General features: G+C 41.6%; 1 protein-coding gene across 1 annotated transcript; it reads left to right on the forward strand.

The window, feature by feature from the left end:
• The first annotated feature begins 3,717 nt into the window (after positions 1 to 3,717).
• On the forward strand, positions 3,718 to 7,471 carry TEX13D (TEX13 family member D). The gene is made up of 2 exons (XM_005614544.4): positions 3,718 to 5,753; positions 6,304 to 7,471. Exon 1 carries the CDS (start codon positions 3,998 to 4,000, stop codon positions 5,741 to 5,743), a length of 1,746 nt encoding a protein of 581 aa, XP_005614601.3. The 5' UTR covers positions 3,718 to 3,997; the 3' UTR covers positions 5,744 to 5,753; positions 6,304 to 7,471.
• The last annotated feature ends 9,004 nt before the right edge of the window (positions 7,472 to 16,475 follow it).

Below are 16,475 nucleotides of genomic sequence, written 5' to 3' on the forward strand. Positions count from 1 at the left end.
TGTTAATTTTAGGATCAGCTTTTACATTCCTGCCAAAAAAACGCTGTTGGGGCTTTAATGGGGATGGCATTGAATTTGTAGATCACTTTGGAGAGTACTTCCTTCTTAACAATATGACATCTTTCAATTCACGATCATGAGATGTCTTTCCATGTCTTTGGGGTTTTCTTTACTTTCAGCAATATTTTGTAGTTTTCACTGTATGTCTTGCATCTCTTTGGTTAAAGTTATTCCTAAGTATTTTATTCTTTTGATGCTACTGTAAATATAATTATTTTCTTAACTTTCTTGAAATGGAATTGTTCACTGCTAGTGTACAGAAATACTGATTTTTGCATGTTGATGTTGTACCCTGCTACTTTGCTGAATTTATTAGTTTTAGTAACTTTCTTGTGGATTCTTTGGGAATGTCTATATGTAGGATCATTTCCTCTATAAAGAGAGAGAGTTTTACTTATTCCTGTCTAATTTGAATGTCTTTTATTTCTTTATCTTGCCTGATTGCTCTAGCTAGAAGTTCCAGGATGATATTGAATAGCAGTGGTGAAAGCGGCATTCTTGTCTGTTCCTGAGCTTAGGGGGAAGGCTTTGACCCTTCCACCATTGAATACCATGTTAGCTGTGGCTTTTTCATAAATGCCCAAATGTTGAGAAAGTTCCTTTCTATTTTGTTTTTTGAGGTTTTCTCATGAAAGTGTGTTGCATTTTTTCAAATGCTTGTGTTTTTTTTGTATCTATTAGATGATCACGTAGGTTTTTTCCTTTACTCAAGTAATATTATGTATTACATTGATTGATTTTCATTATTGAGCCAGCCTTGTTTTCCTCAGATAAATCCCATTTGATCAAGTTTTGTAATCCTTTAAATATGCTGCTGGATTCCATTTGTTAGTATTTGGTTGAGAAGTTTTGCATTGATATCAATAAGGGATACTGGTCTATAGTTTTCTATTCTTTTTTTTTTTTTTGGTGAGGAAGATTGTCGCTGAGCTAACATCTCTGCCAATCTTCCTCTATTTTGTATGTGTGACACCATCACAGCATGGCTTGATGAGTGGTGTGTAGGTCTGTGCCTGGGATCCAAACTCATGAACACTGGGCGGCTGAAGCAGAGGGTGTGAACTTAACCACTATACCACTGGGCTGCCCCCTAGTTTTCTATTCTTGTGATGTCTTTGTCTGGCTTTGGTAATAAGATAATACTAGCTTCATATAATGAGTTAGAAAGAGTTCCCTCCTCTTATATTTTTAGAAGAGTCTGAGAAAGATTTCTGTTAATTCTTATTTAAATACTTGGTAGAATTCACCAGTGAAGCTGTTTGTTCCTGGGCTTTTCTGGTTGTCTTTTTGACTACTGATTCACTCTGTACTTCTTATAGGTCTGCTCAGATTTTCTATTTCTTCTTGAATTCATTTTGGTAGTTTGTGTGTTTCTAGAAATTTGTTCATTTCATCTAGATATCTAATCTGTTGGCATATAATTATTCATAGTATTCTCCTATAATCCTTTTTATTTCTGTAAGTTTGGAAGCAAAAAATAAAATGTCAAATTTTAGTAATTTGAATCTTTCTCTTTTTCTTGAAGAATCTGTTTGTCAATTTTGTTGATCTTACCAAAGAACCAACTTTTGATTTCATTTATTTTCCTATTATTTTTTTTCTCCTCTATTTTGTTTATCTCCATTATAATTGTTATCATTTTGTTTCTTCTGCTTGCTTTGGGTTTAGTTTTCTCCTCTTTTCCTAATTCCTTAAGGTAGGTAGTTAGGTTATTAACCTGATAATTTCCCTTTTTTTAAATATAGGCATTTGCAGCTATAAATTTCCCTCTGAGCACTGCTTTCACTGAATTCCATTAGTTTTGGTATGTTGTGTTTTTGTTTTCATTGCTCTCAACATATTTTCTAATTTTCCTTGTGACATTTTTCTTTGACCCAATGGTAATTTAGTAGTGGTATTTAATTTTCACATATTTCTATGTTTTGCAAATTTCCTTCCATTATAGATTTCCAATTTCATTCCATTGTGGTCAGAGAACATGCTTAGTATTATTCCAATCTTTATAAATTTATTGAGATTTGTTTTGTTGCCTAACATATGATCTATCTTGGAGAACCTTTCATGTACACCTGAGAAGAATACGTAGTGTGCTGTTTTGGGGTTGACTGTTCTGTAGCTGTTTATTAGGTCTATTTGGTTTAGAGTGTTGTTCAAGTCTTGTATTTCCCTACTGATTTTCTGTCAAGACTTTCTATCAATTATTGAAAATAGAGTATTGAAATCTCCAACTATTCCTGTAGAACTTCCTCTATCTCCCCTCCATTCTATTTTTGATATGTATTTTGAGACTCTGTTGTTATAGGCATACATAGGGTGCACATATATTTATAATTGATATCTTCTTGACGGACTGGCCCTTTTTAAACATTATATAATACCCTACTTTTTATCTTAATATTTTTTTCTTAAAGTCTACTTTTTCTGATATTTAGAGTGCCATGCTAGTTCTCAATTGCTTACTGTTTGCACAGAACAGGCTTTCCCACCTTTTTACTTTCAACCAATTTGCATCTTTGAATCTAAAATGAATCTCTTATAGATAACATTTTTGGATCATGTTTTCAAAAAAATTATCCATTCTGCTAATGTCTGCCTGTTAATTGGAGTTTAATCTAGTTTCATTTAATATAATTACTGATAAGGATAAGGAAAGACTTCTGATATTTTACTATTTGTTTCCTAATATGTCTTATATTTCCCCCCACCCCAATTCCTCCATTACTGCCTTCTTTTGTGTTTCATTGATTTCTTTTTTTGTAGTGTACCATTTTGATCTCTCATTTCCTTTTCTGTATATTTTTTAGTTATTTTCTTAGTGGTTGCTCTGGGAATTACATTTAACACATTGACTTATAACAGCATATTTTGGACTAATACAAACTTAATTTCAATAGTATACAAAATCATTGCTCCTATATAGCTCCACCTATCCCTTATTTTGTTATTGCCACAAATTACATCTTTATACATTATGTGCCTGTGAAGATCGATTTGTATTGTTTTATGCAGTCATCTTTTAAATCATATATTAAAAAAGAGGAGTTAAAAAATACATTAATACTGTCTTCTGGATTTAGCTACGTACGTAGTTACCTTTAGTGTGTGCTTTATTTCTTTGTGTGGATTCCAGTTACTATTTAGTGCAGCCTGAAGGACTCCTTGAGCCATTTCTTGTAGGGAAGCCCAGATCACGAGAGGAGCACCTAGTCCAAAAGAAGAAGACAGCTTTTGAGAATAGAGTCGATTAGGTAAACATGACAGAGAATTTATAGGGAGAGTTCAGGGAATTCATGGCTCAATCACTGGATTTTCTTGATGACAGGAACTCCAAGTTCACCTGTGCAGGATGAGGAAGGAAGTGCACAGACAGTATGAGTGACTGTATTGGAGGTTTGAAGTATCACCTATGAGTTATGAGAGATGGAGCTGAGAAAAGAGTAGAACTATACCTACCTATGCAACTCAACCACCCAGCTAGGAATTCCTTCCATTATGCTGGATATTATTCTTCCAAAGTTGTTGGAAACAATAAAAAGCCTTCTATGGGCTCACTGCAACACCCAGTGCAGCCATCTGGCCTGTTCGCCCCATAGGGGGCACTCTGCCAAGGGACGTCCATCCCAGCAGGTCTTGCGGTGTGACTCAGAGCGCATGTCTATGACGTGTCACGCTGTCGCGTGGCTCAGAGCTCATCTCTGTGACGTGGGACACCGTCGCCCGGCAGGAGTTGGCCTGGTGAGGGAGTCTGCGTGCTCTGTGAGGAAAAGGAGGGAGTGAGGAAGGGAAGAGGCCCAGGAGTTGGCCAGGACTGGGCTAGGACTGAAGGAGGACCGAGCAGGGAGGCGGGGGTCGGAACTGTCGGCGGCAGCAGCCTTCACCTGCCGCGCCAGGGGCCGCATCGCCTGTGAGGCGCTCCGCTGACTAGGCCGCGGCGGCCATGGCCATGGACTACGGGGACCACGCCAGCGGGTTCCGCCACAACGAGGTGATCAAGTTCATCAACAATGAAGTCCTCATGAATGGGGGAAGTCTGGATTTCTACATGGCCTTCCGCTCGCGGCCCTGGAATGAGGTAGAGGACCAGCTTCTGGCCGTCGTGGACGACCCGCAGGTGCCAAGTCCCATCAAGAGGGCCTGCGCCTGGAGCGCGCTGGCCTTGAGTGTGCGAGTGGCCGCGAGGCAGCAGGAGCAGCAAGCGCGCCTCGTACGGCGCCTGCAGGTGCAGTTAGAGGAGCGTGATACTGCTTTCTGGGCTCTGACCTCCCAGCTACAGCAGCTGCGACAGGAGCGTGAGGAGATGGCTGCGCAGCTGCACTGTGCAAGGGCTGCCCTGCACCAGGCACAGAATGAGTGTGATATGCTTCGTGGGCGGCTGCTCCAGGTCGAGAGGGCAGCCCAGGTTGTCCCGCTCACCCCACTGGTCCCTGGAATAGTGCCTGGGCCTCCAGTCGAGCAGCTCGGGGCCGCAGCATGGCCCTTGAATGCAGAGCAGCAGAGAGATGTGACCATGGGGGTGCATGGTAGGCTGTATTTTGAGGCCCCCATGCCACCCCCGACAGCTGTTTCTTATGTGCCGGGACCCCCCAGTCCCTTGGCCCAGGCCATGCAACCCCCTCTGCCAACACCTGTGCCATATCCAGTTTCATGCCACGCACCGTTCCCAGTGGGATTTCCATTCGTGCCACCTCTACCACCAGCAGTAGTCATGGGAGCAGAAGCTGCAGTGGTCCCACTTCAGATGCCTCCTCTGGAGATTTACCCACCTGGCCCATGGGCTGCAGTGGGCTTCCAGGAGATGGCCCCACCACGGGATCAGAGTAGCTACATCCAAGAAGAAGGTCCTGAGGTCCTCCAGGGTACAGTCCCTTTGGGGGAAATCATAAGCCACAGCCAGGAAAAAGGTCCAGAGGAGCCTCAGGGGATAATCTCCCTTGAAGATAGTTCGAGACACAGCCAGAAAGAAGGCCCGGAGAAGCCTCGGGGGATGGTCTCCCTTGAAGATAGTTTGAGACACAGCCAGGAAGAAGGCCCAGAGAAGCCCCGGGGGATGGTCCCCCTTGAAGATGGTTGGAGCCACAACCAAGAAGAAGATCCAGATAGGCCCCAGGAGCTGGTTACCCTGGGCGACAGCAGGAACCACAGCCAGGAAGAAGGTCCAGAGAAGCCCCAGGGGATGGTAGCCATAGGAGCCAGTGGGAACCACAGCAAGGAAGAAGATCCAAAAAGACCCCAGGGGATAGCCCCCTTGGGGGATAACAGGAGCCAAAGCCAGGAGGAAGATCTGGAAAGGCCCCAGGGGACTGTCCCCCTCGGGGGCAGCAGAAACGACAGCCAGGGAGAAGGTCCGCAGAGGAGTCCCCCTTTGGGGCCTATCAGGAGCCACAGGCAGGAAGAAGGCCCACAGAGGCCTCAGGCGACCCCCCTGGGGGACAGCTGGAGCAGTGGCAAGAGAGAAAACCCAAAGAAACGGCCGGCTCAGGGGCAGAAGGCCAAGCAGCCAAAAGGGAAAAAAGCCTCCAAATCCCAGCACCAGGAGAAGTCGGCCTCAGGCTGCAGTTCAGTAAATTGGGACTGCCCGTGTTGTAAAGCGAAGAATTTTTCCTGGCGCAAGGCCTGCTACAAATGCAAGAAAGTTCGTGTGGCAGTTGAGAGTGAAGGCCTGGACCCAGGACAGACTCACTGATTTCAGGAAGGTGGGTAAGAATGGAAACACTCCAAAGAAAAACCAGTTTTCTGAGACCACGCTTCTGATAAAAAAGTAACTCGTTTACTTCACAGAAAATTTGAAAATCAAAATTATGATATAAAAAGTTAAAAAATCCATTATCCTATTACCCAGATTAACTACTTTTTATCATTCTGAGTACACACAAATATATGTATATATATTCTTATACATTTATTTTAACAAAGATAGACTACTTGTAAGTATCACACTTTTTAAATAGGGATTTCTCCTAACTGCACTTAGGTTCACAGGTGGCGGATTCTGGATGACTGATGCTGGTTGGTTGACACCCTGGAGAAGCTGAAGTGATGAAGACTCTCTTTTTTCTTTTCCATTCTTTTCTGTTTTCTCATTAACCTCTTTTTCCTGAAAATGCCGTGTCTTTGGCTGGGAACAGCCATGTGTTTTTAGTTATAAGCTTTATTGGATTTTAGATGCACGACTTTTCCTTGAAAATGCTATTGTTCCTCTGTAAACTACAGTGTTCATGTGTGCTTCTTTTTGTTTCGTTTCAGTTCTATAGGTGAGGGCCTGTTTTTGTGTTTCTGAGCCCCGCAGAACTAGTTTGTTGCTGAAGAAGCTGAACCTGACCCATTAGAAGATGTCCCAACAGCCTAAAGAAATCACACCTCGATTCTGACCGACCTGTGCTGCAGTGAGACCCTGACTGGCTGGAGCCGAGAAGAGTGAGAAGTCAGGGAAGAAGAGATGCTTTGGCACCCATTAGGGGGAAAAGGAGGGCAAAAGAATTTTGTTAGATTTTAGTTTCTCTGTTGGGACAAGGAATTAATTCATAAGAGTTGGGAGTTTGCATTGCTAAATTCTATAGATGATAGTAAATTTGATGGATTTCATTTAATTCATTAAAAAAATAGTTATTGTCTAGTATGTGTTAGGAGCTAGACTTATATATTAATATCTGGTGCACACATTATAACCTCATTTGGTGAGTTTGGTTAGATGACAGGAGAGAGCCTAATTTGCGATACAAATTATATCAGGAATGACTTCTTTGCCTTGCATGCAGTGTGGCCTTTGGGTAAACCCAACTGAAATAACATCCACTTATTTTTGCAGTTCCAGGGGGCAACATCAAAGACTTTTATCAAAAGACTTGAGTGACAGAACTGCTCATGTCATTGGTCCCAGGGGGGACAAATGAGCAGTGGCAAATATTGAGAAAGTAGCCTCAGGAAAGTGCAGGCAGGAGTTTTCTGACACTCTGCTGATTTCCTCCCTTGAGAGGGACAGCTATTTTCCTTGCTGTCTGAAAGACCACTGGATGACTCTCTTAAAGGACAGTGCCTGGGGGAGTGTTGGCTACACACTCGAGCCTTCAGGCTCAGGTCACCACCATCCCAAGGTCCTTTCCAGTCAAGAGTGGATGAAGAATGAAATGGATTCCTGGGACTGACATCGTGCTGTGGATGGTGCTTCTCTTGGGAGGACTAACTGGATTAAAAGCAGAACTGGACTGGGACAGGCACTCTTGAGAACGCCCCTGGGCCCCTTCTCTTGCACTTGGTGTGTTCTCTGTGGGCTCCCCCGAGGCAGGTGAAGCCCAGGGGCTTGGCAGTCTGAACAAAAGGTGTCCTGAGTTACCCCATGAGATCCCGGCTCACCAAGCTCAACCTTTGTCAGGAGTTTTCTGATTCTAACTAGTAATAAAGAGTGTGCACTTGCCTGCTGTGTCTTGTGTAGTGTGTCTCTCAGGGCAGGTTTGCTCAGAGGTGGCAGCTTAAATCTGCATCTCCCTTTTATCCCACTGAGGTCAAGGAAAGTTCAATCTCATTCACTATTGAAGGGCCCCCCCTCTTCCTGTGGGTTACCCAAGAATGGGAGGGGAGGGGCTTCTATGGGGTCTTCAGTTCCTTGTGATTGTCCCTGCTCCCCTCACTGTCCAAGTCCACATGGTCCCTTGAAGGTGGGCATCTCTGCTTCTCCTGGGCCCATGGGGCATGAGAGGTGAGGTGGGGAGGGGACTTCTGTTCAGGCTGGGAGCCCTAATGCCTGGGGTCTGGCCTCCATATGTGCACCAAGAATCCATTTTCCTGAGGCCCTGTCTCTCTGAGCGGAAATTTCCCTCCTGTTTCTAATAACTGTCCCCTGCCTCCTATGCATAATCCCATCAAGGAGATCAGGATTCTGGAAAACAGCCAAGCTTAGATGGTCTGCTAACAAAATAAATGTTCCCTGAAGCAAAGAGGGGTGGAGTCTGGCTACCTTTTTGGTATAGGGACAGGGATGGGTCAGAGAACAGAGTGATCCTGCCCCACCAGCTTTCTTCCCTCAGAGTCCTGACTACCAGGAGGCCTCGGTTACTTGGGAGGGCTCTGGGGAAGAAGGGGACCATTAGAGACGTCAACCCAAAGCTAGGTTTTCTGAGTCAGAGGCTGGATTTGTGATACTTTTGAGTGTGCTGATAGCTCCCTGGAATTTTGCAAAGATGAGACACAGATGAGAGTTGGGAATTTTCCAGCATAATCCATTTTGATGTACCAGCAGGGCATTCTATATCTCACTACAGTTGCTTCATTTATGGTTTCAAATGGATTCTGCTGTTCATTGGCATGCCTTTAGCTCTGCACAAAAGCAGACTCATCTTGTGCGTAGCTTTTATATAGTTTAATATGATTACAGTCTTTCAGGGCTGACTTTTTCCAAAGCAACCTGAATCGTTGAGGTTGTCAAATCACTACTTTCTTCTGGTCTGGTTACACACAAGAAAAGGCAGTGGGTTTCTGAGGCAGGAACCTGGGCTTTGGAGTTAGAGAGACCTGAATTCAGTTACTCGCTCTGCTATTCACTAGCTGTGTGACCTTGAACAAGTTACTGACCTTCTCAGAGCCCCACTCAGTGGTTCCCTTTCTCTACCCTCAGGGTTCTGCTCTGGATGTTGTGGTAATGAGTATAAGGGATTATTAATGATGGTAAGAACTACCATTGAGTGCCTACTATGTGCCAGGTACTCTAAGCACATTACCTTTTTGGTGACTGTAAGATATAATAGGTACCCATATTAATAATTCTTCACAGTATTATTACTCACATTTTACAGATGTGCTAACTCAATACCCAAATTTGAGAATTGGTGAAGCCTGGCTTCAAAATAAAATTTCACTGGTTCTAACGTCTGTGTTCATTCCATTACATCACAGTGCCTTAGCACTTTTCCCCTTACCAAGTAGTATATTTGCCTGTGAACATGGATCATTTTTGCCTAAACCCAATGAAATGACTGTAACGGAGATACTTTGAGGCCTAGTGGCAGGCTGGTGGTCATGGAGCTGCTCTTTTAGAACCTCCCAAGCTTTGGAATATGTGGCCAGCTACGCGGCCAGTGATTAGGACCGTTTATTATCTCGGGACTGCAAAAAAAAAAGGATGGTAATTTAGGCAGTGGGAGTGACTTGTATTTGACTCAGTAGACTGGTCTCATGGAAAGTTCATAAGCCGAGTTTAATACTATTAAGAGAGAATCCATCTTGACTGCTTATCTAAAGTCTGTCTGAATTGCTTGGTTTTCGTTTTAAGTGAATAAGGTGCCAGCTGTAACAGTACAATATATATGCATATATACTTTTCAGCAAGGAAGTAGGGGGAAAGGAGACTTTAAAAGGTTTAGATTCATGTTGCAAAATGGAGAATGGAATTGGTGTTTTTTTAAATCATGGTACTAAATCTATGACAGAGTGGCAAAGAAATGCATAATTTCCTTATCACTTACTTTGTAAAGCCTCAACAGTGAATAGTAGCAGATTCGTATTATGTGGTGTAGGTACTGTGCGTAGCACTCTTGAGCGGTTTCCTCTCTTCCAGCACACGATAGAGTGAGTACATCCACTGGCACTAAGCCTCGCATAAACTTAAGGATGCTAAACAGCCCTGGCCTATGACTATATGAGATTGCCGTTGAACAGTTTTTCTCATTGACTATGTTTGTTCTTTGGCACTTAAGACAAGTGTTCAGGACTATTTGGTTTGCTGTTGCAAGCATTCTGTTCAATGGACCTAAGAGAATCCCTCCAGTAGGTCAGATCCTGGCCCATCTAGCCCAATTTCTCTGGGGCATAGAGCAATTGTAGAAAAGCATCATATCCTCCCTAGTGTTAATTTTAGAGGTAAGAAATGCCAATAGGAATCTCTAGCTTTTTATTACTCTACAGATAAGCAAAGAGCACACATGTGGGGAAGGCTTCCTATGTGCTGGGTACTGTGTTAGACTCTGTGGAAGTGATCATTACTGCCCTTGATGATCTCCTGTTCTGTTAGAAGAAATAAGACAAATATGCACCAAACACTAGTTATCAGCCTTTTCATCAATTGTTTCATCATATTTTCTGGCCTGTAGATGTCAGTTTTCAAAAGATTCTGTGTATCAAACAGCATTATTTAAGAAATGATTATTTTCTCCTTTAAAATTAAGAAAGCCTATATATTTATAAAGTTTCCTCACACAAAGTTGATACAATTCAAAGAAAAACAGTCACTTGCAGTTAAGTTTAGGATTTTTGTGAGGATTCAATGAATATTATCATTATTACATGCAGCCTAGTCACAGACAAATGGGCCATTTTACTAGGCTCTTTGTAATACTGACAATATCTCAGAATCTATCATTACTACCTTCTTAGTCTTTTATGAATTTGGGGAACACAAGTTGGGAACAATTTTTGTAGAAAGCTAGTAGTTTTAATACGTGTGAAATACCAGTAAGTGCTGAAGGATTTTAGAGGAATCCAAGTTCAGTATGTACCATTTTGGGTTGCAGAGGTTCCATGATAGCCAGATGGTTTCAAATTGTGCCCCCAGTTGACGAAAAAGTTGCTAGGAAAGTTGACTTTGTTTTACTTCAAAATAATATGCAGTATTACAGCTTCACTTGTGACATTCTCCAGCTTTTTGTTTTTTTATGTTTATACCTACTATTTTAGGTTTTATTTTTCATTCTGCACTACATTACAAAAATAATTACACACAAGGCAGAAACCTGTGCTTACTTTTGTGGTAGGCAGCATTAAACCATACCCCAGTGTTTATAAAACGATGACAAAGAGCTCTCTGAAGGTTTTGTCTGTAAGTAAAAGTTTTAGGATATTTAATCTCATTTCTTTTTTGCTTGATATATATTTACTTTGATCATTTTAGTGAGCCATATTGGTTCCAGGAAAGAAAAGGACTGAGCAAGTATTGAAAAGGTCAAGCCTTTACCACTACAATTCCTGATATTGTCTAGACAGTTTTGAAACTTCAGAACATATATGACCTGCTTTGTAAAAGACTCATACTATTGAACTCCCCTCTGATCAACGTTTCCAGCATTTTTTTCATGAAATATTTATTACTGAGAAGGAAAAGAAAAATAATGCCAATGCTGCATCTGTACCTACAAAATGTATTCCGAAATGCACCATTAGCTGTTTTGTTTGCCGGGTTATAATATTTCATTTGTATTTACAAATCTGCTTAGGGAAACGTTTATATAATCCATTTCATTCCATTCCTTTGCCAAATTTTGGTGTTTGTGGTATACAGATCAAAGTGGTCATCCATGTTTCAAAACATCAGAGGTTTCTTAAAAAATGTTCAGGCAGAAAAAAAAATGTATCGACAAGACAACAGTCTCTTGGACTTTAATCTTTTAGTTTAAGCTCCAGTAGTGGAACGTTATTTTTGCGCTTCCAAGACAGAGAAAAGAGTTTTTAAAGGAGAGCTGGAGCCTCTTTTACAAAGAACTGATATTTTCTTGTACTGATCTCATACCGAGTGCCTCCAACCAGGATGAAGGGAGGTAGAAAGAAGATTCGGTCACCATCCAAAGCCGACTGGGTTGATGAGACCAAAAGAGCTACACGATGATTTATTTGTCTGTCAGGTGCTTGAGGTGTGGGATGTGAAGAGTTGTTTCTTTTTTTTTTTTTAATGATTGGCACCTGAGCTAACAACTGTTGCCAATCTTTTTTTTTTTTTTTTTCTGCTTTATCTCACCAAATCCCCCGGTATATAGTTGTATATCTTAGTTGCAGGTCCTTCTAGTTGTGGCATGTGGGACGCTGCCTCAATGTGGCCTGACGAGCAGTGCCATGTCCGTGCCCAGGGTCCGAACTGGCGAAACCCTGGGCTGCTGCAGCAGAGCGTGCGAACTTAACGACTTGACCATGGGGCCGGCCCTGAAGAGTTGTTTCTATAAACCAAAATGAGGCAGACCACAGGCTAGGCGTTGGTAAACGATGAATTTGAACGAAGTCAATGTCAGAAATGATATACTCCGTGAAGTGAATAAGAGGCCACACTCTCTGCAGAGAGTTCTCTCTACAAAGGAAAAGAGGAGGGGGAAAGCAAGGGAGCTAACTAGGTGCAGGTAGTGTGTTTGGACCTGGATGTGCAAAGAGGAATACGACGTCATCCCTGTCTTCCAGGAGTTCACAGCTAGTAGGAAAAAGAAACTTTGAGTGTCTCTTGGGTTCCAGGCATATCACATATGTCATTTCATTTTATATTCACAGGGAAAGGTAAGTAAAACTGGAGAAAAGTGGCCTTTATTTGGTCTAGAAAAAGGGGAAAAAGGAGAATTGGGCGATAAGACCTTACTTGTGTATCCAAGTCTGCCCAGTATAGAAGATGCCCAGACCACCTAAAAAAAAAATAAACTACTCAGTGTTCTATTACTTTGGATGGATAAGCTAGCTGATGATCTAGATTACAGACCTGTAAGCCTGGGAAAATAGACCTCAACTCTGTAAGAGCCTTCCAAGACATCCTAACCAATGAGATCCAGGCTAAAATAGTGTATCTGATCTCATAAGGCATATAGATATAGACATGCTACAAGTCAGGGCATGGGAACATTTGATACTTGAGAAGTGTAAGAAGAATATTCTAGAAGTCAAAATTACAGTTGCTAACTAGGAGACTGAAGCCTGACCAATGCAGTGCAGTGACCTCAGAATTAACATTGGGTGGCAGAAGAGAACAGCGGTGAAATGCACAGGCTCTGAAGTCAGTGGCCTGTGTTTAAATCCTGGGCCTGACACTGACCAGTTGTGCCACCTTGAGCAGGCTACCCAGGCTCTCTGAGTTTTGGCTTTCCCATTGGTAAAATGAGGATAATATAGTATTTGCTACATAGGGTTATTGATATACATAAATGAGATAAAACATGCAAAGTGCTTAGCAGGAACGTCTGGAATGTAGTATGCGGTTAACAAATATTAGCTGTTATTCCAAGAATAAAACCTTAGAAGCAGGCAGAGCTTCGGCTAGAATTAGGGCGCATCCTCTGAGTCAGGAAGGAGGTGAAATTAGGACAAGTAAAAGGAACTGTACATGGCAGACAGAAAGATAAAGAACTTGCTGTCTGGAGCAGATGGTGCAGGTTTAGAATATAAATTGAATTAGATGTCCCTCTACTGTGCCCCTAGAACCCCATCCTTTCCTCTATCACAGCTCTTAATAAGTGAGTTGTAATTGTCCATTTGCTTGTCTATCTTCTTCACTAGACTATGAGCTGCTTCAAGGCAGGTATGTGCTTTTCTTTTCTCCAACCTAAGTACCTACTACAGTGTCTGTCACACAGTAGATGCTCATAAATATTGGTTGACAGAGCAAGCATATTAAAATAGGCTTAAATAAACACACACAACAACCCTCACTCTGGCTTCTCACTTACGAAAGAGCATTAGAAAAATTAGCCTTGTAGATACACCCAGATATTATCAACAGGAGGTGCTCTTTTTTTAAGACATTTTTTTTCGTTTCTCATTTTTATAAAGGAAGTGAATTTTAGTAAGTGCCAAGAGAATGTGTAAACTCACCACAGGTGACAATATCATAACACTGTCGCAGGAGAATTCACACCTATAGATGAGCTAGTTGAAGAACAAAGTTAGTTTTGAAAGGTTAGAGAAAAAGATTTTGAAATGTCAGATCCACTCTATAAAACTGACCACACTTGGCACCATCCTTTTAATCTACTTGGGTCTGAGAATAGCCTAGGGCATTTGAAATGAAGACAATTAGCACCTCAGACAGAGCATCCACATGTAAAGTTCTGTCACCTCTCAGAGCCCTCAGGAGGTGACAAGTTTAGATAAGAAAACACTTTCAACCTTGGCTGACAGCTTGTCAATGCTTTTATATTTGATTTAAACGGCATCTATATTCTAGAAGGTTGTAGTTTGCTTTAACCTGTGAAGCTCTCTTCCTCCACCTCATGATTTTTATTTCTTAGGTTGTATAAAAACAAGAACAAGAGCAAAACTCTTTATTGAGAAAACAGCTCTTGCTTCTTGCACACAAATGAGCTCAGTCCATTTCCCCTCTGTTTCTCTCTAAAGTAAGCTTGGCTTTTGTTTAAAGCACAGAATGTTAAAGCTGGAAGTGGCCTTAGGGGTCATCTGGTTCAACTCCATTTGACAGATGGAGAAAATGAGGCTCAGAGAGAGGGAGTGATTTAGTGGCAAAATATGAAGTGTAATTTGACTCTCATAATTGCTGGACTAGTCCTCATTCCAATTCATCTTGCCATTTCAAAGGCGGGCCAGAGGCATGTAGAACCAAATTTGTGTGTGTGCGCGCATAAGTGTGTGTGTATGTGTGTTTTTTCCTCCTATTTTCTTGAGCACTGATTTCATTCATTCATCCACTCACTCAACAAAAATATTTAGCATCTAATATGTGCCAGACATTGAGGATACAGTGGTGAACAAGGTACACAAAATCCTGATGTCATGGACCCTGTGTTCTAGTGGAGGAGACAGACAATAAACATTCAGACAATTCTGCTTCTAAGTGGATTATACTCGTATTTGGGGCCCACTCTTCCTAACTCTTTCTCTGTTGGTGCCTCCACTATCTCCATTGCTCCCTTCTTTCATTTTTTTCCCCTTTCTGCTTTTATAGGTATGGCGAGAGAGAAGGAAGAGAGCCATTTCAATCCCTCTTTCTCTACACTTCAAGCTCAGCGTGAAGTTTTGAATTTGCTAAAGTCAGGTTTAGTAACGGTGTAGCACTAGAGTGAAGATGTCAGTATTTTTCATCAACACTGCAGTAGTGGGCTGGCTCAGCTGTCATCTTGCTTGTGAGATGACAATGAGGTACTGGATGTGAGAGTTGTACTATTACCTTATAATTTATCTGTTCTTTTATTATGCGATTTTAGTTGTGCTGAACCCCATCGTACCTGGCTGCTTTGACAGGTGTGCTATTTTAGCAATACGGAACAAAACAGAGAACGAAAAGAAGAACGCATGGTACACTTTTGCTGTCAGATCCAGGTTGCTCTGTTCCTAAGTTTCTAGATGATTTGTTCAGGGTTGTTCAGAGCCGAAAAGGCTTGAGTTTTGTTTTTACCTATGTGACACTGAATGTTCTCACAGTTTCCCTCACAGGTGGGCTGTTGTCCATATGGATAGAATGAGGGGATCCCTTTCCCCAGCTTTTCCTTTCGTGTTTGAAATTCCACCATCATGATTTATTTCTCTGGGTTAAGCGTTTGCCTGCTCAAATTATAAGGAGTTCAGGGCGGATTAGCTTCTCACGTCCTTAACATTGGTGTGCATTTACTCGTCAGGTCAACCTCTTCCTTAACTTGAAGCGTGAAAAAGGATGAGAGGTGGAGTTGGCCATAAAAAAATGAGGTAGGGAGATGATGAGACAATCTTTGTTCAGTTCCCCAGGCCCATCCCCAAATATCATCTCGAATGCTGTTTTATTCTTTATTCTTTATTTTTGGTATTGCAAATGACTGTAGGAGGCTTATGTTTACTTTTTATTTGCTAAGGTTGATAGATTCTAAAGCTGGGCATGCTTCATCAAGAAGGAGAGTTGCCACTAGCTGCCACTGAAATCTTACAGGATTGTTCCTAACCATAGCCAGGGGAGAGCAAATATCGGGCTCTGGTGCAAGGCAGCTCTGTGCATCCCATCCACTTGGAGGACATGTGGGGACGTCAAAGTTGTTCTTCCTGTTGAGCTCCCAGCCTTGCCGTGTTCTCGGGGAACTAGGCTCTGAAGTTGTGGGAGAGATACAACAGACAACATAACTTCAGCTATTTAAATTCCGATTTTAAAAGTATTTTACAAAATCAAAAGGAAAAATGTATAAGACCGTTCAGCTTCAAGCATTAAACAAAGTCTTATTCTGGTGAAAAAGGAGGAAGTTTTTGGGAAATATTACTTCACAGCACATTTTGAAATAAAAGCAAGGCTTTATTTCAGAGAGGGAAGTGAAGGTTGAAAGCTTTTTAAAAATTAATGATAGTTTAGCATCAACTGAAGAAAAAACATATTCTCTATTAACAACAGAGGATAAAAGTTACAACTATCAACACTTGCAATATGATTTTTTTAGGGGTAAAGGAACATTATATTTGTAACTGTCAAATGGTTGAGAAAAACATACGTATATCTAGATAAGATGAAAAGCAAATGAACCAAAATGTTAGCCTTTGGTGAGTCTGGGTGAAGGGTATATGGGAATTTTTGTACTATTTTTTATTTTTTTGGTTTTTATTCATTTTTATTATTTTTTATTGCAGTAACATTGGTTTGTAACATTAAATAAATTTCAAGTATACATTGTAATATGCAATATGATTTAAAACAAGTTTTATGCTCCAAATGCTGAAAGGTGAGCCCTATGACATCAGAGGGCATATACAAGTCCACGTAAAGGCTAAACACCACT

Source organism: Equus caballus, chromosome X, assembly GCF_041296265.1.
Source record: "Equus caballus isolate H_3958 breed thoroughbred chromosome X, TB-T2T, whole genome shotgun sequence".
In the NCBI taxonomy this organism is placed as follows: Eukaryota; Metazoa; Chordata; class Mammalia; order Perissodactyla; family Equidae; genus Equus; species Equus caballus.